Here is a 22,467-nt window from a genome sequence, read left to right as displayed (position 1 = left end):
GGAAGATTAGGGTGGATTTTTCTTCTCCTAAGTTTCGGCCCAAATACCGAAATAATAAGGAGTATAATTTCCTTATTTTCGGTTATTCCAAAAATGTATAAAATGTGTTAAATATAAATTGTCATCTAGTGAGGATCGATCCCATAACCTCTTGGTTTGAGTACCCTCACTATTACCACTATGATACATTCATCTTGTTGAATAAATATAACCGATTACATTTAATTACGAATTAACATATTAATTCGTCCAAGCTTACATCATATACATTAATTTAATATAACTTATTATATTCAATTTACGAATTGACAGTTAATTCGTCTCAACTAATATTATTTAATCTTCATTAAATAATTGTCTCATCAACACATTGACTAACTTGTTTAGTCATATATGGCATCAATGTGATTACATTTCCATAACCACATCTCTCAAACACATCCTATAGGTGTGACCTTTAGGGACCAGTTGATCACCGCCATCTGTATGATAATAACGTCAAACTTTCTAGCAAGCCAACCGTTATTAGGTAATCATTAATCAACTGATTAAAATACGAAGTATACCCTTGTGAACCTGTAAGAGATTTACAAATGTTATCACACTAATTTGTGGAGCACACAAGCTCCAACAAACTCCCACTTGTCCTCACAAGTGTATGTGCGATAACCGATTCTCATATCCTAAAATTTCTCCCACTCAATGTAAAACAATTTGCAAATACGTATTCACAAAGGTCGTATTTTACAAGCGATCATTATTAAGAGTGGTTTCCCCGACTAGAGAGTAACTTAACTGATAAACGAATCATCATTCGAGCATGACCATGCATTTCAGTTACAACTCCTCGAGTGGCCCTGAGAAATAACTATACCTGATAAGGGTTGGATATTTTCCTCAACTCCAATCCTGCAGATGTAAGCACAGTATGAAATGACCCAGAAAAAATCTACTTAGCCTCCAATTACGGCAGACCGTGAGAAAGAAACCAAAGTCACCCAAAAACTGCCTTAATCTCAAGAGACAGTCGATAGTCAAAAGAATCGACTCTAGGAACACACACTAGTAGAAAAAGTCTCATTGACATCGGTTTTTTTACCCCATTTACATCGCTTTTGTGGCGATGTTTCTGGGGGCGACGTATTTAGTATTTTTACTTTAACATCAGTTTTAGAACCGATGTAAATAGTATACAAAAACATCGGTTATAGGTGAAAACCGATGTTAATTGTGTTTCAATTACATCGGTTTCTAAGTAAAACCGATGTTAATAGCATCTAATTTACATCGTTTTTGGTGTAGAACCGATGTACTTATTTACATCATTTATTGACTAAAACCGATGTAAATAGGTATTTTTATTATTAAAAAAAAATACATTTGAGGCGTTTTTAATGGGGAAAACGCCTCAAATGAGAGCTTCAATCAATTAAATAAAATTACATTTCCAAAACCCATAATGTATAAATATACATTGTTTTGAAAATAAATATTTTTAGATTTACATATAAATAGATACATGTAGAAACCTCTGACTAAATAATGACAATATTGATAGTAAGATACAAAATGAAAATTAAAAAACTAATATAATAGTGTAATACTCCTTGTTTGTTCCATATACTTGAAAAAATTGTAATCATCATCCGCAGAAAACTGAAGCTTGCTGCATCGGTTTCTATAGCAGGACTCTCGTGAATAAATCTTTGAAAATCGTCTCATCAATACCCAATTAGGAGGCTTCGCTGTCCTCGATGTTGTAGGAAGAAAACAACAGTAGTAATATATACACGCATTTAATAAGCTATCAAAGTTAACTTGTGAGGATAGTACTCTAAAATGGTAAGCAAATACCTCAGTACTCTCAGAAAAAGTAAGGGGACAAGTTGGTGTTGTTGTGATCACTCCACCTTCTTTCTGAGATCAGTGCCATTCAGCATTATATTCACCCACCTTTCTGAGGGCAGTACTCTGAAAATGTAAGCAAATACCTTAACGTCTATTTCTCTAACTCTACCACACGTTTTTTCTAACATTTAATTAGCTTGCTAGTATAGTACAACATATACTAGCAAGCTAATTGAATGAAACCCAGACATGCAATAACTTCCAAGATATATGAGCTCCTTACATTATGAAGGAGGAACTTCCAAGCATCGCTCACAATGGATCATGTGTAAACAACCTTTAGTGTCAAATAGGGATAAAGATGGATAAATCTAACATGCAATAAGAAAGGATAATGGCAACATAGGATAAGGGGCGAGGTGTAAAATAGAAAAAAGGTTTGAACAACATAAACATACACCGTATAGTATCTTATTCACTGCCAGAAACTACAGGGGAGTTTTAGCCCGAAACATGTTTTATAGAATCAAAACAGCATGAACAAAGCTCCAAGGTAATGTCGACGTCCTCTGAATTGATAACAGATCAATTGTCAAGGACCTACATTTGGAGGTAAATTTTTTATGAACAGGTGCTAATTCTAGCACAATGTTAAACCAAAGGATCCTGTTTCTCATAAAACACAAACAGTTAACAAATACGGAGTACAAATTTCCGAGAAAATAAGCAAAATCAACTCAGAGGACAGAGATGCACAGAGGCTGCCTTCCAAGAGACCTAACCAATATTCCTAGCACAAGCAAGTGTATCCAACAGTACAACACCAGATTTACAACCATGGTTTGAAAATCTGATCTAGTTCATAACAGAGACAGTTTGAGATGACCCGTGATGAAAAACTTAGTCGATAATTTAAATTGATCGGAATGATACTGCACAACAGCACAAGCAAGTGTATACAACAGTACAACATTACAGATGTAAAAAGTCGTTGGATAAGGATAAGTAGGACAAATGCACGTTAGTCGATAAGCGTCACCTGAAAAACGAGACTGAAAAATATGTAAGGCACCAACAGTCCTGTCAGAATATTTACTTGTCTTCCAGTTTATTTTATCCAGCACCAGCACCAGCAAACAACTGCAACCAGAAACTGTGAGGGACGACTATGTTCTAAACTCAACATTAACTTGTTTGAAACTAAAACATCAGACAATCAGTAGAGAATTATTATGTGGTCTAAATTGAAGTGTCGAAGGCAGTTAATTGAAGTGTCGGAGTAACATAGGTTAAGAACCTACATGAGGACGTAATATTTTTACGAACAGCTGCTAATTCTAGCACAATGTTTAAACCAAGGGATCCTGTTTGGTTCAATTTACCTGTCATACTAGATTTTACATTAGAGAACATTAATAGAGAGCACAATTTTCAATGATAATGGCATCACAAAGACTCTCTCATTATCAATCAAAACATATCTAATACAAGCAAGAAGCCCAAGTGATACAGAGAAGAGTAAAAAGGCAAGGAGAAACTATAATTGTAGGCAGCAAAGAATACTCACATGCAGGTAGATATGAAATATCAGCAGAAATAGCGCATGGTATTCCAAAGTCAGTAATGTTGCAGTACCATCTTATAAAAGTTTTAGTACGATCATATTCTAGATAACCCGACTTTGAAAAGACTCATACCATCTTATAAAAGTTTTGGTGCGCGATCATATATCGTCTATTTCAAAGAATGTAAATGCAAGTTTCATTACCCGGCAACTTTATCAAAATCAACTTTGTATTCTTGCAGACTTGGAGGACAAAGTCAGTAACAAAATCAAGGCTCCTTGAACGGCCATATTTGTTGGTGGCTTTAATGACTGTTAGTAGATTAATGCCATCCTCCTATTTCAGAATACACACCATTTCATCAGTACACATTAACATCCAAAAGAATGTAGCACTGTCTGTACTCTATCCAAAACCAGTTTTTACTCTACCCCGAGTAACCTCGTGTAGCTTCTTTTCGTAGGATACATTGATTTCAAATTTCAAGTATTTAACTGAAGCAACACATAAGAAACACCCATGTATTCTTCTTAATACTTTTCGATAATGAAATAACGATAAGACTACTACTACTAATCCCAGGTTTCTTTGATAAGTATTATACTACTATGAGAATTACAAGAAAACCAAACAAGTTCATACTTCTTGTTTAAGATATTGAACTAAGTAAAAATGTCCCTAATACTTACAGTGTTGATCGGTACATCACAGCCTTGTCGAACAGTCGAGCACCAAGAGGCCCAGTCAATTCCGGCTTTATAACCTGTTTCAAACCCCTTGAGAGATCATATCTTGCAGGCTTTTCATATTGACCTACTCCCAACGACTCAAAACACAAAGCTTTATTGCTTAGGGTCAACATACCTGTAAATACAAACCAAGTCAGAGTAAAGACGATAAAAAAATAAAATACAAGCACTACTCTTAGGAGTCATCAATGAAATCAGCAAGAATTAAGAGAACAAAGCTCAGTAGCTTCAGAACTCTAAAATAGTTCAGGCACAAATGGCTTTTCGCCATGGTTCCTGACCAAAAGAGAGAAAAAACAGGTTAATAGTCTTCACCCTTTACTTTGTCAATACAGATTGCTAGACCATTGTACAAGTGATAGGAAGGACTTCTATTATACATAAATACCTTAAAGAAAGAAATTGGGGAAAAAAAATACACACGGTAAAGTACATTACCACATCCCAATCCATCTCATGCTAACACATACATAAGGAGATATACAAGCGCCCCTAACCCACATGAGCTGGCACAAATGAAAATGCATACACAAAAGATATTATGCACATGCACAACTACAAGCCCGGCAGCAACAATGACCAAACACAAGCTTAGATGGTCAAATATGGTTCCTTGATTCTTACCCAGTAAAAATTCATGACTAAATTAAGCATGTCATTTTCAGCTAAGGGGTCTTATTTTCGAAAAAAAAGATCTAGATTATCACCACAAAAACCCTTGAAATGGGATTAGATCAGAAGACATCTCAACAGTTCCTATATGATAGAGAGAGCTAAGTGATGTCAGCATTCCCAAAGAACTTTATTGTCGAGTTAGCATTAGCCAAATGCTCCCTTGACTTTGGTGTCAACTAGGATTGAATATCTTCATTCACACAACAAGGCTGATGGCACCTGCTTGAGCACCTGCTTGATCAACCTCCTCTCAATAATTACAGGAGAAAAGAGAACGTACCAGCAAAAGTGTGCCCATTGTCTTTAAAGGTTCGAGATTCACAATTCTTGAGCAAACGTGAAAGCCTTTTTGCTTCATCTTCACTTGGCATGTTATCCTTCCCACTGGTAAATCAAATAAACATGAAAAATGAGTAATTTAGGAACCACATAATAAAAAGTGAGATCGGAAATATGACCGCAAAAGATAAAGGAGGAGCAAGGCGGCGGACGGCGGAAGGACATTGATGGGCGGGTCGTCGACAGACGGCGTCGTGGTGGGTCGTAGGCGGCGGAAGTGAGAAAGAGAGAAAAAGGCCGATGGAAGGAATGACAGGAGGTAAGAAAGAGAAGGGGGAAGGACGACCTGGTGGTTGTTGGCGGTGGCATGGCGGTGTGGCGGGAGGAGAAGGGTGGTGTCGTGGTGAGATAAAGGGCAGTGAATGTGAGTATCGATTTTTTTGATTTGGAGTTTAGGGTTTGTGTAAATGGAGAGGCGAGGATGAGAAAGTAAAGGGTCGTCGGTCGTGGGAAATAATAAGCTAGGGTAGTTTTTTGTCTATTAATTGAGAATGGTTTTAATTTACATCGGTTATTTAAAACTGATGTTAATGACACGACATTTACATCGGTTATGTTAAAACCGATGGTACAAATATTTTTGGACATCGTTTTTTAAAATAACCGATGTAAGGGAATAAAAGTCTACATGTTTTACATCGGTTTTTATAAGAACCGATGTTATCTATGAACATTTACATCGTTTCAACTAAAACCGATGTTTTTGTGGCGATGTCAATAGGATTTTTTCTACTAGTGACAATGGATGTCCTATCCACGACCTGGCACCGAATGGTTTTAAACATTTAGGACTCCATTACGTTGTCACCAAAAATTTGTCCTATGAGGTATCGTTATAATCTCGCATCTGTGATCGATCAGTCAACCGTTTGACTTATGGCTCGTTGAACCCACCATCAATCGGCTGCACAATATAATAGTCAGAGTTATCAGCTCTTTGAGGCGATTACGGACCAAACAAAATATAATGTAATTCAGTTCACTTTGTGGCGTTCAATGTTGTCAGTACAATCCACATGAAAAACAAAATATTATAAAAAAACAACGAAGTTATAAATAGTATATGAAAAAGATAACGTATCGAATTCATAATCAACTACTATAACTCAGGTACACGTTTAGTTCTCATGGAAATAACGTGCCCTCTATGCTTATCATATTTCAATGGTTTAGTAGTAGAATCTGCTACAACTTCCTGTTTGGAACTATTCCAGCTGACCGCAGCACCATTAAAAGTAACAACGAATCTAGACTGAGATTTCTAATCATCTCGATCCGTTTGGAAGCTAGCATCTGCGTAACCGATTGCGCATAGCTTAGTATCTCCTCCATAAGTCAATACCCAATCCTTAGTCCTCCGTAGGTACATGGATTCTTTTGGCACCGACTCGTCATACTCAATGCATATGCCACGTCTGGACGTGTGCATATCATGGTATACATGATTGATCCTATTGTAGATGCATAAGGAACACGACTCATGCGCTCAATCCCTTCAGGCGTCGTGGGTGACTGAGACTTGCTCAACTGCATCCCAGACGTCATTGGAAGGTTCCCCTTCTTGGAGTTGGTCATGCTGAACTTCTCAAGAACCTTCGGGTTGCACCATGTACAACTCTTCCTCCAAATATCCGTTTAAGAAGGCGGTTTTCACATCCATTTGCCAAATTTCATAGTCATGAAAAGCGGCAATCGCTAAGATTATCCGAATGGAACGTAGCATGACTACAAGTGCAAAAATCTCATCATAATGCAATCCGTGCACTTGAGTGAAACCTTTTGCCACTAGTCGTGCCTTATAGGTATCGGTTGCGCGTCTCTGTAACGCTTTATTTTGTAAAGCCATTTGCACTGTAGAGGTTTTACCTTATTAGGTAAATCAACTAGATCCCATATGTCATTCTCATACATGGAGTCCATCTCGGATTGCATGGCTTTGAGCCATAGCTTTGAGTCGGAACAGGTCATTGCACCTTTATAGGTAGCGGGTTCATTACTCTCTAGGAGCAAAACGTCATTCTCCTCGACCATACCAATGTATCTGTCCGGAGGATTAGAGACTCTACCCGACCTCCTAGGTTCCTCAGGAATATTAACCGTGTCATCAGTTGGAGGAACAGCTTCCTCCATCCGTTCCTCGGTTGTTGGTTCTGGAATCTCCGACAGCTAGAAGGTTCTATTACTCGTCTTGTTCTCAAGAAATTCTTTCTCTAAGAACGTCGCACTAGCCGCAACAAAAACTCGATGTTCGGTGGGCGAATAGAAGTAATGACCAAACGTTCCTTTTGGATAACCAATAAAGTATGTCTTGACCGATCGCGGGCCGAGCTTATCCTCATGTCTCCACTTGACATAAGCCTCGCAGCCCCAAACCCGAATAAAGGACAAGTTAGGGACCGCTCCCTTCCACATTTCATATGGAGTCTTGTCGACAGCTTTAGTCGGACTTCGGTTAAGTATAAGAGCAGCTGACAAAAGAGCAAAACCCCATAATAAATCAGGCACTACCGTGTGACTCATCATGGATCGAACCATATCGAGTAAGGTTCGATTTCTCTGTTCGGACACACCATTTAACTGAGGTGTTCCAGGTGGAGTTAACTGTAGAACGATTCCACAGTCTTTAAGGTGTTGATCAAACTCATTTGAAAGATATTCGCCACCCCGATCTGAACGGAGTGCTTTAACCTTTCTACCCAGTTGGTTTTCAACCCTGTTCTGGTATTCCTTGAATTTCTCAAAGGACTCACTTTTATGCTTCATTAAGTAGACATATCCGTATCTACTCAAATCGTCCGTGAAAGTGATAAAATGTCTATAGCCATCTCTAGCGGTAATTGACATAGATCCACAAACATCAGTATGTATGAGTCCTAATAGGTCACTAGCGCGCATTCCAACACCTTTGAAGGAAATTCGAGTCATTTTGCCAATGAGACATGATTCACACGTGCCATATGTAGAAAATTCGAATGCGGGAATAGTCCCATTATCGACGAGTTTCTTTACACGTTTCTCATTTATGTGTCCCATTCGACAATGCCAAAGATAGGTTTGATCTTTGTCACCAACCTTTAATTTCTTATTATTCACATGTAATACTTCCGTGGTTTGATCTAAGATGTAAATTCCATTCATGGAAACTGCTTTGCCATAAATCATTTCATTGAAAAGAAAATACAGCTATTATCCTTTATTGAAAATGCAAAACCGTCTATATCGAGTACGGAAATAGAAATAATGTTCTTAGATAAACTGGGTACATAATAACAATTATAAAAATAACTCAAAACCACTAGGGAGTTGGATTACGTATGTTCCCTTCGAGACTGCAGCAACTCGTGCTCCATTCCCGACTCGCAGGTCCACATCACCCTTTTCGAGAGGTATGATGTTCTTTAGGCCCCGCAAATGATTACACAGATGAGGACCACAACCAGTATCAAGTACCCAAGTTCCGAAACTTTCATGGTGAATCTCAATCATATGAATATAAGATGACATACCAACAGGAACGACGCGGCCTGCTTTAATGTCCTCACGGTACACGGGACAGTTCCTCCTCCAATGTCCAGTCTTGTGACAATGGTGGCACTCAATGTCACCGCCCTTGCTCTTTGCCTTGCCCTGTGAGCCACTAGTCTCACCGGGCCCACTCTTACCGTTTCCTGGCTTTTTAAACTTTGACTTACCTACAGCTAGGTCGCCATGAGCCTTGCCCTTACCTTTACCCTTGTTGGAAATCGTGAGAACATCCTGCTTCATGCTCCCACTCAATTTCATATCCTTCTCGGTCTGTACGAGAAGGGAGTGTAGCTCATGAGGACTCTTTTTCAAGTCAATCATGTAGTAGTTCGCCCTGAAAAGGGCAAAACCATCATGAAGAGAAGAAAGCATTCGGTCAATGACAATGCTCTCACTGATTTTGCAATTATGTGCCTCCAGCTTCTCAACATTCTCAATCATGTGAAGAATGTGTGGGCTAACCGGTTGGCCCTTCTGGAGTTTCGCATCAAAGAAGCGACATGTATGCTCATAAGTAACGATTCTCGGTGCTTTTGAGAACTCGTTAGTGAGCGTGGTGAAAATCTTGTTTGCACCTTGGGCAACGAAGCGTCTCTGCAAATTGGTTTCCATTGCAAAGATGAGTACGTTCTTTATCGCACCCGCTTCCATAGTGAAGTCACTATAAGCATCAATATCGTTGATTCTTGCATTTGGGCCTGGGTTTGGCGGTATTGGCTCAGTTAGGTACTTGAGCTTACCGTCAGCAATGGTAGCATTCCGTAGTGCCGCCTCCCAGTCCGCAAAGTTGGACCCGTCATTTTTCAGACGTGTGAACTGATTCACGCTGTCCATAAAAATTTTAAGCCAGGACTCGCGTCCAAGTGTGACACTCGGCATTGGGATTTCGTTATTTCCAGCAATTTGTTGTAACAGTAATATAAACGTGTTCTACACTGCGAAAAGAAGAATAAATAATAAGCATGTGCATCGATTTTAATTTAAGTCTAATGAACTAGTGTCATAACGCGAAGACTCAAAACATTTATACAATTGACCTTCCTCAAGAATTATATAAATGATCCCAAGACTCAATTATCTGTAAATTGATAAGCTAACCTTTTAGCTAATTCTACCGTTAGAATTCTTGGTCGATAAATTTCTGTAAATTCTATCTTTAGTCCATCATAATCACGAGAAACTCTTCGGACTATAATGTTGAGATAAACTAAGTCAACACAAACTACTTACCCAACGTAGAAGGGGTCATATTATGCCTACCGACGAAGAAGGGATTCATAGTTGTTTGCCCTTATAAAGACTAGTCTCAATTTCCGTTTTAGAGGAAGATCCCATCAACTTTGTTTTAATTCATTTTAAGTGAACTAATATCTAGCATGCGTGAATGAATAAACTAAGATGATGGCTTAAAAAACACGTGACATCTGTATGTCTATGAAAACTAACATACAACCTATATGTGTCAATTTTCATGCATTTTAGTAGTAGGTGGTTTGGTTTTAGGCGGAATATGATGCATAAACAAGCATGTGAATGATAAGCAATAAGAACGGTCAAACGTAAAACAAAAAAAATCCTAGTGTGGCCTATCCTATCAAAATGAACATAAATACAACTTTGGAAACCATCCATGGACCCGAGAAGCTTGTCTTGATGTTCCATCTTGATCCATGTAGCGGGAGTGAGCTTCAATCTCCATCTTTAGTCTTCTTTGAAAATTACAATAAATAAATTTACATAATAAACCTATTTATTACATTCTAATTTCAAAACCCAAAAACTAAAGAAAAATAAAGGAGATTCGAGATCTCAAATTACATTAAAAATTATGTTCCCATCATTACGAAAACATAATTTGACTAAGGCCACACTAAGTATTACAATTTACAACCGATTGCAAAAATACGTAAATTAAATCATTCAAACGATTCATTCAACTAAATAAAATGCATCAACTAAAAAAAATTAAACATACAAGACATAATTCTTTAATTATGTAGATTAATTTTATTCAAACCACCTATTTAAATTATCAAATTAAGTGACAATTCCCCAATTAATCACATTAATTTTAATCTTAATTCACATTAAACTTGTAATATGAATTCCTATCTTTTAAACTGCTTTAAAAAATAGGTATCTATGAATTATGAACCGCTTCACAATAATTAATTGACCAAAAAAAAATTCTTTAAAAGTTATCTCGGTAAAAACCGAAACAACCCAATAAAAAGACATTTTCTCGGTTTTACAGCTAAAACCGAAAAAAAAACAAATTTTTTATTTTTTTTTATTTTATTTGTCCAGCCGTGAACAGTAACAGAAACAATTTTTTTTTTTTTATCTTTTCTCGGTTGAATGGCAAAAACAAAAAAAACAGCCCGTTTTTATTTTCCTTTTAAACTCGGTTTTTCTGAAAAAACCGAAACAAAACAAAAAAAATATTTTTTTTATTATCTGCCCACTGTGAACAGTAACCGTAACAGGATAAAAAATTTTCACGGTTCAAAATAAAACAAGAACCCTAATGCCTCCTTTTTTTTCTTTTCCGGCAAAAATGCCCTAAAACAAAAATCGATGAAGAAAATCGTTTATAGTTGCTATTTAGAATATGATTAGCATATGAATTAATAAAACATGATTAATCGTATATGCCAAAAACTATATAGCAAAAACAAATTTTTATATCATCGACATGACGATTCCATTTACAATTTAACTTAATCTTCATTAAATCAAAAATCTATCAATTTATCATATGTTAATTTTAACTGATTAAACAACAATATGAAAAATCGAAATGGAAATAATCATCAAAACAAAGAAAAAAAACAGAAAACAGACGGCTTTAAAAAATACCTCACGGCAAAAAAAATTTTCAGCCGAAACTTTTTTTTTCTTTTCGAAATTCCTAAATATCGTTTACATCCAATTTTATGAAAATCATCAAAATAAAATTCGTGGCCTTGGCTCTGATACCACTTGTGGGATTTATCTGTATGCATCCCTTTAAATTAAGGATTATAACGAATTATAAAGTGATGATTACGAGTCATAAAACGAAATTGCATAAACCAAAAGCATAAAGGATTTAGAAATAACCTTCGGTCCTAGCTTTTATGGCCTATGAACAATATCGCAATGATATTCTCCTATCAGTTGCACCGAAGACGATATGAGAAATGCCCTTTGATTTTGCTAGAATCGATCCCTCAAATTTTCTGTAAAATTAGGGTTTTGTGTTTTTGTTGAGATGAGAGGCAAGAATGAGTTAAAAAAATTAGGTTAGAAAATACACTCCTCTCTACCTCTTAAACCGTGTATGAGGGAAGATTAGGGTGGATTTTTCTTCTCCTAATTTTCGGCCCAAATACCGAAATAATAAGGAGTATAATTTCCTTATTTTCGGTTATTCCAAAAATGTATAAAATGTGTTAAATATAAATTTTCATCTAGTGAGGATCGATCCCATAACCTCTTGGTTTGAGTACCCTCACTATTACCACTATGACACATTCATCTTGTTGATTAAATATAACCGATTACATTTAATTACGAATTAAAATATTAATTCGTCCAAGCTTACATCATATACATTAATTAAATATAACTTATTATATTCAATTTACGAATTGACAGTTAATTCGTCTGAACTAATATTATTTAATCTTCATTAAATAATTGTCTCATCAACACATTGACTAACTTGTTTAGTCATATATGGCATCAATGTGATTACATTTCCATAACCACATCTCTCAAACACATCTTATAGGTGTGACCTTTAGGGACCAGTTGATCACCGCCATCTGTATGATAATAACGTCAAACTTTCTAGCAAGCCAACCGTTATTAGGTAATCGTTAATCAACTGTTTAAAATACGAAGTATACCCTTGTGAACCTGTAAGAGATTTACAAATGTTATCACACTAATTTGTGGAGGACACAAGCTCCAACAAGGGCCTGTTCCCTTTTCCAGTATTAGTCTAGGACGATTCTCACTCCGACTAGCTCGGATGTAGGACGGATCAGATGACTATTTGCTCATTCAAAATCATCTTTGCAAAATGCCCTCCTAAAACAAATGGATCACGTTATGCACCATAAACCTAATAAGGTAAATGGATGTTTAATTTCCGTCTTGCATGCAAATCAATTATTAATCCAACTCGACTTCTTATACTTGATACTTGGATTAAATCAACCGACTTAGAAAGCTCTCACATGTTAGGTTTAAATTATTGGATGCACATTCATGCATTTAAACCGTTTTATCAACTTCTGCATTCAACCAACTAAGATCGATCAGTAGAGGCCGCTACGCGGGCGGGATTGGGTGTCTGATTAAAGGGCTTCCCAATACGTACCTTCACCTCTTACTCAGAAACTTTGGATAGTGGACGACCTTATCCAGGGCGTACGAGAGTCATTCTAGAGATAGGATGCTAAAGAGGGGCGATTCCTTATCTTTAGTACCTATGTCAAACCCTGCTTTGTGCTTTGTTTGTCTGAGGTATAAAGTGGATTCGAACGGGTTCCAAGCATCCCACAAATGCTTGGTGGCGACTCTGAACATCTCTAATCGTTTCGAGACCCTTACCGAGACGAAACCGACCGATCTAAAACGATCCGGTCGAAAGCATTTTTACGCCGCCGAGCATGGCTTTCAAAAGAACGCTATATGTCCAACAGATCGGCTTGGCGTGTAGGTGGCTGTGTCCACAACCGTAGGAGAGGACACTCCCTCCGGCGTCTCGGTAAACTCAACAGGCACCTCGCCGCAGGGAAGGCCGGATACCATGGCGAAGTCCTCTAATGTCACACCGACCTCCCCGAACTCCATATGGAACGACGACGTCGTATCCCAGTACCGATCCAACATGGCCCGGATCAGACATAGGTTCGACCTAATCGAAGACCTGTGAATATCCCGCTAAACGGCCACCAATGGCCCCAAAGCCGACCTCTCTATCAACGCCCTCGTCCCAGCTCGGAGAACTTCGTAAAGGCCCAGACAGGTAGAGAAGCCCGAGAAAGTCCTCATGGTGCCGATCTCCTGAAATCAAAAACAAACACTGTCAGAATGCTTATTCAGGCCTGACACTTCAAAAGTGACAAAAGTTCAATCGAGGGACACAACTCACCAAGCCCTCGTGGGCATGGTAAGAGATATGCCTGTCCAGTCGAAGCAACAGCTGGCTACCGACAAAACCCTCGGCCCAAGCAGGAGCCGCCCGCAGGTTCAGCCCCCGCGGAGCTGTAGCCCGTTTCGCTCTCCAACTCGCGACGTTGGCATCATCCTCAACTGTCTCCGCCCTCCGTCTCTTCTGGCCACGAGACTCAACGTGGTGGATATGACCCATCTCAACGACCCTGGTGACATTCCGTAACGTCCGTCTGGTCGCCCGGGGACGACGCTGCCTCGTGGAAACCCTCCTCCCGGAGGTACCAGCCTCAGACCCAGTCTGAGCTCTCCCAGTGGCAGTAGCCCCAACGACGGGCACCTCACGCTCCTCAACGGCCCCTGTGGCCCCAACAGTCTGCTCAGGAGGCCCCTCCTCCTCGGTAACATCCTCCTCTACCGCGGCGGGTGCACTAGCCAGAGTACTAACCGGCCCCGTCCCGAACAACTCCTCAAGAGTCGCAGCAAAGGACCCAGCCTGTTCCGAACACTCTCCTGCAAACAAAGAACGCCAGCCGAAATTTCGGCATTATGACGGCGTAAAATAGACAAATCCAAAAAAAACAACAACCTGCAAAGCAAAACAAGGGCAATCCCGCCCAAACCCAGCCAAACAAAACACCTCACAAAAAAAAAGCAACAAAACAATTCACAAAAACGCATAAAAAAACGACTCGCCCCTCTTTTCAAGCAAAAGACGAGTCAAAACAACCACAAAAAAAACGGCATTTCAAGACCCATACAAGGTCCGCCAACAAACCAAAAATACATTCCCAATGCAATGGAAAATTTTTCTACGGCTCAAAAAGGCAATTCATACGCTAATTTGAGCGCAAACCGGTCAAAAGTTCAAAAACGACCGCAAAAAGGCAAACGTGATTTTATCACGCCTCAAGGTGACCTAAACTACCAATAAGGTCCATTTCAAGGCAAACTGACTCAATTCAAGCCCAAACAGGCGCCTATTTTGTCAGACATAAGACGTCACAAAAGGCAAAAATTCCAATTTTTCCCACAATACCCAACAAAGGTCCATAATGGCAAATATGACCTTTCCCGACTATAATGCAACCTTGTGGGACCCACTACCCAAGCAAATAAACTTAGCATTGTGAAATGAGACGGTTCCTTCGCCTCACTCCCGTTTTTCGGGCATAGGGAGCGGGAACGGGGACCAAAATGGAAACTAAAAGCACCCCTATGCTCCTAAACAGGTTTCTAACCTAGTGCAATCACCAATTTCACTCGAAATGGGCTCAATCAAAAACGCCCAAATCGATTTTCTAGGGTAAAATTTCGCCCTAATTCAATTAAGCTAAAGACCAACAAATTCAAATGGATTCAAGAGGAAATACATACCTTGAGATGACATTATGGTTGATAGCACGAATGGAAGTGAGCAAAGGTCCAACAATGGCGATTTTTGTGGGATTTTCGTGTCGAAGGTTGAAGATGAATGAGGAATGGAATGAATCCAAACCTCGCGTCTTTTACACAAAAATAGAGAAGCCCCTTTGGTTCACAAGGTAACTCGCACCTCAATTAGGCCTCCTCTTGCTTTTTCACCGAAATTTGGGCTTTGGCCCAATTTCCCATATTAAACTTCGAGTTTTCGTTGACGACATTAAGGACCATCATTTTTCAAATACAAAACAAATAGTGAAAATTCAAAATTCACTATTTCTTCAAAAATTTCAACGACGGCAATTAAAACCGTCATTTTCAAAATAATAGTGAAAAATTCAAAATTCACTATTTCTTCAAATTTCAAACGACGGCAATTAAAACCGTCATTTTCAAAATCATGGCCGAAAATTAAATTCCGCTATTTTCCTTCACATGTCAACGACGGCACATAAACCGTCACTTCAATTAATAGTGAAGATTCCAAATTCGCTGTTTTCTTCACATGTCAACGGCGTCACATAAACCGTCACTTCAATTAATAGTAAAGATTCCAAATTCATTATTTCCTTCAAATGTCAACGGCGGCACATAAACCGTCACTCCAAACGTGATAGCAAAATTTAAAATTTGCTATTTCCTTCAAAATTTAAAACAGACGGCGATCAAAACCGCCCCTTTCAAATTCGAAAAAGAACAACGAATGGTAAAGATTCCAAATTCACTATTCCTTCAAATACCAACAGAGGGTTTCCTCGCGGAACCCGCTCATTTCAAAAAACAGTGATAGTGAAGATTCGAATTCACTATTTCCACGGCGGCATCATGAGTTCGCTACTTTCAAAACAAGCCCATTTGACACGGCTATTCTCACGGTCCATTAACCGACCGCCCCATGGCTGGCGAGTCTTACTACGCACCGTGGCTGGCGAGCCTTACTACGCACCATGGCTGGCGAGCCTTACTACGCACCCTGGCTGGCGAGCCCTCCTCAGGTACGCACCATGGCTGGCGAGCCTTGCTACACGTCACGGCTGCCGAGCCCGCCTCAGGTACACACCATGGCTGGCGAGCCTTACTACGCATCGCGGTTGGCGAGCCCTCCTCAGATACGCACCACGGCTGGCGAGCCTTAGTCCGCAAACATGCAAGGACGTATCCAAAGATGCCTCAGGTATGACTCCTTCTTATGGCTGGTGAGCTTTTGTTCGTAGTCTAACGAACTTTAAATGACCCGTACGGATAGTCGACAGACTCTAATTAAATTGTTCCCGACGACAGGTCCTTGGGTCGTACCCTCGATTCGCCTTGGCGTCGCCCTTCCCGACGGCAGGTCCTTGGCCCGAATCCTTTCGAGCCGCCTCGACGTCGCTCGGGTCTCCAGGTTGTAATCTTCGATTGACCTAGGGGCTCTACTTTGACTTTTGCTATGTCCAAGCTTCAGTCAAAGTGGGGGCTCTGTAGATACCTAGTATCTGCTGAGACTCCAACAAACACCCGATGATTATCGGTTTATAACATGCTTTGGAATCGCGGCGTTTGATCTACAGCTTGTGTACAACTTTACATCGAAAAACTTATAACGATTTCGAAAATAAAACATTTCAAAAATACCTGGAGTATTTAATGCACGACGACGGGGTCGCAATGACACTAACTAGAGTCAAAACCGACACCGGACCAAAAACCGACTCAAAAATTCAAATCCCGACTCCAACAACGAGTCAAACCGAGTCAACCACCAAAAACAAAATATTCAAAGCCTTCTATACTAAAATTTCCCGGATTCGTGAATGGTCAAGTACCAAACATGTGACTACAAATCCTAGGTTAGAACAAATCATGATTGCATTTGTGTGAAAGCGACAAGACACCTCGAAGAACCGCGACGTGGCTCGCGCCTCTTTGAGCAGCCCAGGTGGCCACGTCGCTCAAAACTCACACAACCACTCATTTTCCTATAAATACCTCTCAAATGCCCCCATTTGAAAACTGACGCGAGTGTCCGCCCCCTCTTTTCTCCCTTAAAATTCTCGACTCGACTTCTTAAGTCACAATCCGACGCGTATTTACGACCTATCGATCGTAAATACAAGCCTTACACATTGTTTGGTACCGTCATCGTGCATTAAATCACTTGATCGACCACTTCGACACTACACCGTCACTAATCTTAAAACACTCTTTTTACTTACCAAAACGGTTTTAAACCGAGTTTTTTCCGACCAAACGAGTTGTTACACTTACGTCGGTCACTCGCCATAACCAAACATGTAAGTATGAAGGTGTAAAAATCCTCTTTTTATCATGTTTTTATTTGTTTCATGACTATAACATGCTAAAACATGTATAATACGATCCAAACCATGGGATAAACGAGCCAAAACCGATTTTTGGCCTGGGGCAGAAGCCCCTTGGTTCGCCGGCTTGCCCGCGCCTAAATGGGGTGTCCAGGTCAGAACTCAACCGTGTTTGTTCTCGTCTTTCCCATTTAATTCATTTTCATATTTGTAATCGGTTTTTACCATTTCAAATATTTTCAAACCTTCTTATTTTATTTTATTTCTTTTAACCATAAAAAATTTTTCACCCTTGGTTCCTCATACCATGACGGTTAAATCCGTGTTTCAGTGATAATATTTGGTTAATAACATTTAAAAGGTACTTAAACCCTTTTATTTCATTTCTTTACATTTTGGGAGGTATTTTAAAGCCTTTCATCATTTCTTTACATTTCCAAAATAAACATATTGGTCCCCAACACAAAGTCATCCTTGGTTCTACATACCATGCCGGATTTCAACCCAGGTACGATGATGACTATCGGCTAATTACCTTCAAATGAACTTAAAACAATTAGTTCATAATTATTTTCAAAACTATTCATGTCAGGCCTGTCAAGTCGAACCCGACACGAAATAACGTCAAAATCATGATGATTATTCTAGTCTAGTTCTTCAAATTAACAAATGCGGTCTAAACGACCCTTTCAAACCAAACCGGGTTCAAATACCCATTTTTCAACACGTTTTACAACGTTTTCTAAATGGCCAGAATATGGCATATAACTGTAGGTTGACCCGCGCCTGAAACAGGCCTTTCAGTTCTCATTTTCAAAACCAGGGATGGTCCCCTTGTACCGCCGGCTGGCTTGCGCCTCATTTAGCCGCCTGGTACAGGGCCTGTTCCCTTTTCCAGCATTAGTCTAGGACGATCCCGACTCCGGTTAGCCCGGATATAGGACAGATCAGATGACTACTTGCCCATTCAAAATCATATTTGCAAAATGCTTTACTAAGACAAAGGGATCACGTTATGCACCATAAACCTAATACGGTAAATGGATGTTTAATTTCCGTCTTTCATGCAAATCAACCATAAATCCAACCCGATATCTTATACATGATACTTGGATTAAATCAACCGATTTAGAAAGCTCTCACATGTTAGGTTTAAATTATTGGATGCGCATTCATGCATTTAAACCGTTTTATCAACTTTTGCATTCAACCAACCAAGATCGATCAGTAGAGGCCGCTACAGCGGGCAGGATTGGGTGTCTGATTAAAGGGCTTCCCAATACGTACCTTCACCTCCAGGGCGTACGAGAGTCATTCTAGAGATAGGATGCTAAAGAGGGACGATTCCTTATCTTTAGTACCTATGTCAAACCCTGCTTTGTGCTTCGTTTTACCGAGGTATAAAGTGGATTCGAACGGGTTCCAAGCATCCCACAAATGCTTGGTGGCGACTCCGAACATCTCTAATCTTTTCGAGACCCTTACCGAGACGAAACCGACCGATCTAAAACGATCCGGTCGAAAGCATTTTTACGCCGCCGAGCGTGGCTTTCAAAAGACCACTGTATGTCCATAGATCGAAGTGGGCTCGCAGGTGGGCCATGTCCACAGTAAGTAGAGGGTCCGTCAATAACCTGATACCTTACCTGCTTGTTTACAGCTCCGGCATAGGTTGGGATGACGATTTCTCCCAGGGAATACTTTGTTTCGCCACTGAAACCAACCAAGGGGGCCGCCTTCTTTGCTAGATCTTTCTCGGTGAATCCCATGCCTTTGAGTGTCTCTAACATGATCAAGTTGACGGAGCTTCCGGTATCCACCAAGATCTTTCTCACCTCGCAATTTCCTATGGGGAGCGTGATGATTAGAGCATCGTGGTGCTGTTCTAGAGCGGACTCTGTATCTGTTTCGTCAAAGGTAACTGATGGCAGATTCTGGCAGTTGATCCTGCAGGAATTTTCTGGTATGTCTCCCTTAGTTCTGGTTGCGTGCCTCTTTGCTGCTGAATATGTCAGTCCGCACAGCTCCGATCCACCTGTAATAACATTCACAGTTCTAGTGCATTGAGGAGGAGGAGATGGCAGAACCTGATCTACTGAGTTCACTCTGGTTGTGCCTCTGGGTAAGAGGTGATCCAGGTTTCCTTGATCATAATGGAACTTGACTTCCTTTCTGAGGGAATGGCATTCGTCGGTGTCATGGGTGTTGCTGCCGTGGAACTCACACTTCTTGCCTGTTTCCTTTCTGCTGCTGAAGTATCCTTCTGCTGGAGGTTTTAGCCATCTGACTCTATGTCCCAACTCCTTCAAAGCTTTAAATAACCCTGCAAGATTAGTGGTAAAACCATACTCACTTACTTTCGGAGGCAGATCTGCTTCGCTCTTTCCTTCAGAACTTCCAGAAACTTTGTTTACACTCCTGTTGTAGGGTTTGGGTCTTTCACTCCTCTTCTCTACTGGATCTTTTCTGGATACTGGATCTGAATCATAGACGCCTCTAATGGGTGTAGAGTCTTCCTCTAGCCTTATGACAGCAATTGCCTTTGACTGTACTTCCTCAAAGGTGGTGCAAGGGTGCTTCGTCAGGTCCTTGTAAAGATCTGAATCTTGGTGCAGTCCTCGGCGGAAGGCTTGTATAGCGGTTGCTATATCACAACTCGGGATAGCCACCTTCTCTTTGTTGAACCTGTTCAAGTAATCACGGGTGGACTCTTCAAACCCTTGCACTATCCGGTAGAGGTCACTAGTCTGCTTCTCCGGCTTTTTGTTGCTGGCAAACTGCTGGTTGAATGCATTGACTAGGTCGGCGAAGTTGGCTATGCTCTTGTTGGGCAGGCCGACGAACCACTACAGAGCTGCTCTAGACAAGGTTGACCCGAATCCTTTACACATACAAGCTTCCTTTAAGGATCCAGTTGCGGTTATCACCATCATTTTCTGCTTGTATTGGTTGATATGATCGAGCGGGTCCGTGGTTCCGTAGTAGAGCATCATGGCCGGCGGCACACATCCCTTAGGAACACCGATTAGGGCTATGTCGTCCACGAAAGGTGAGTCTGCGTAGCTGTCTCGGGCCGATTTCTTCAACGGACGGGCTACGCGTGGTATCCTGTACATCAACTCCCTTAGCTCCTGGTACTGCTGCTCCAGCGAGTTACCTGCTCCTGCAAGAGGGTTAGAAATAGGCTGGAAGGAACCAGCAGGTGTACCTCCTAGCCAGGGCACTCCAGAAAATTGGCATGATGGTGGGTGACTGGTTACTAGGGTGGCACTGATTATGGATGCAGGCTGCCATCCTGGTGTCTACTGTAGTCCTCCGATCCAGGCTCCACTGGTGAACTGGCCACAAGATGGGGCTGCTGCATTGATGACAAGTCTTGATTGCCATCCTGATGTCTGGTGTGCGGGGGTACCTGAAAAAGGTGGAAGATCAGATCCTGACGGGGTGTTAAACAAAGCATTACCTGATGTCTGCTGCAGGCTGGATGGGTTGTCAAATGACAGGCATCCCAGTCCTCTGGGCTCAATTGGTTCATTGGGTGTTACTCCTGCAAGGTCCAGTATGGTGACTAGTTCTGACGGAATTGATCGACTCGATCCTCCACCGTTGGTTCGGGTCGGAGCCTCTGGTGCTGATGTTGGCTTGGTCTGGAATGCTATTACGATCTGAGAAATCAGGTTCTAGTTGTCCTTCCTCACATCCTCAACGGCCTGACGCAGAGTGTTCATCCCATGAATCATCACCTGCATCGGATCAAGCGTTGGGAGCCCTCTGCTTCTGAGAACCTCTGCGCCCGATCCTTCCTGGGTCGGAGCTCTGGACACAGCTTCATCTCTGCTGGGGCTGCTTTCCCTGCTGGATCTAGAGTGACTGGGTGGGCCTGCTGCCTTGAGTATGTGCGGTGGCTTCTGAGTCTAGGGTATGGCTCTGGTTGACATGCTAACGGGGATCATCTGACTGGACGCTGGGGATGCACTGACTGATCCTGCGGATGCAGAAGTAGGTCCTGCTCCAGAAGACAGGGCTAACATGCTCTGGCTGCTGGAAGGATTCTGGCTGGTTCCAGACATGGTGACGGCTGGTTCGGTTTTGCGAGATTTGGCTTTAGAAAATGAACACTATGCCCCACGGTGGGCGCCAAATTGTTTTCGTAAAAATTTACCGGTTACGAATTAATTATGTGAGTGATAGTGATTAATATAGTGCCAATTACGGTTTAGATGCAACAATGACAATGAACGAAGAAAAGACGAAATAAAAGAAAATGACACGGAGGATTTTTGGTGACGCGGAAAACCCGGTGTGGGAACAACCGCGGGGGGAATCGGAATCCCACCAACTTTGCACTATAATCGAGGGTCAATATGCAACTAAGAAAATACAATGATTATTTTAGCTAATTAATTATTGCCAAGTATAGACGGGATTTTTGAGGAATGACGAGTTGCTTGAGATGATTTTCGAATGCCCCTGAGTGTTGCTCTTCTCTTGCTTTTATACTGCTCAAGTCAGACTCAGAGTAAGAAAACCTCCATCCTATTTCTGCTCGTATATCCTTGGTCAACCCATAAGAATAGGGGGTTGTTGGTTGACTTAGTTGTTAGCTTTCCTTCTGCACGCGTGTTTTCTTATTTGCCAACTTGTGTTTGTTTGCTTTTTGATCTTGCGGCTCTCCTTGCGCCACGTCAGCGATCCCTTCCACTTTCCATCTACCAATGATCCTTTGTCACGTCAACCATACAAATAAGTGATATTTTATCCCTAACACGTATCACCTGATTTTTAATCGCATTTTCTACCATACGTCTGAGTTTATGAGTAAATACCTTTCCCTGCATATATATTAGGCCGTAGATTTCACAAAATCACATGGAACAT

The 22,467-nt window shown here is 40.7% G+C and overlaps 2 protein-coding genes across 10 annotated transcripts; both read right to left on the bottom strand.

Annotated features, from left to right (window-relative positions):
• Positions 1-1,461: 1,461 nt before the first annotated feature.
• On the bottom strand, positions 1,462-5,620 carry LOC141605349 (phytyl ester synthase 1, chloroplastic-like). Of its 9 annotated transcripts, XR_012526335.1 has the most exons (7): positions 5,463-5,620; positions 5,118-5,221; positions 4,103-4,176; positions 3,617-3,749; positions 2,888-2,988; positions 2,132-2,185; positions 1,462-1,971 (listed from the first exon to the last, which is right to left on the bottom strand). XR_012526335.1 is itself a non-coding variant. In XM_074424072.1 (5 exons), exons 1-5 carry the CDS (start codon positions 5,483-5,485, stop codon positions 2,957-2,959), a joined length of 366 nt encoding a protein of 121 aa, XP_074280173.1. In that variant the 5' UTR covers positions 5,486-5,620; the 3' UTR covers positions 1,462-2,956. The 9 variants fall into 9 exon arrangements, 2 of the variants coding, with proteins under 2 accessions (XP_074280173.1, XP_074280204.1); XR_012526340.1 differs by lacking the exon at positions 2,132-2,185 and having other exon boundaries at positions 1,462-1,745; positions 1,855-1,971; positions 5,118-5,620; XR_012526333.1 differs by having other exon boundaries at positions 1,462-1,745; positions 1,855-2,988.
• A 12,489-nt stretch (positions 5,621-18,109) lies between these two features.
• Positions 18,110-20,519, bottom strand: LOC141646555 (uncharacterized). Its single transcript, XM_074454426.1, has 3 exons — positions 20,440-20,519; positions 19,236-20,274; positions 18,110-18,124 (listed from the first exon to the last, which is right to left on the bottom strand). Exons 1-3 carry the CDS (start codon positions 20,517-20,519, stop codon positions 18,110-18,112), a joined length of 1,134 nt encoding a protein of 377 aa, XP_074310527.1.
• Positions 20,520-22,467: the final 1,948 nt, after the last annotated feature.

Source organism: Silene latifolia, chromosome 1 (genome assembly GCF_048544455.1).
Source record: "Silene latifolia isolate original U9 population chromosome 1, ASM4854445v1, whole genome shotgun sequence".
Taxonomy (NCBI): Eukaryota; Viridiplantae; Streptophyta; class Magnoliopsida; order Caryophyllales; family Caryophyllaceae; genus Silene; species Silene latifolia.
This window is presented reverse-complemented; position numbering and strand designations above follow the sequence as displayed.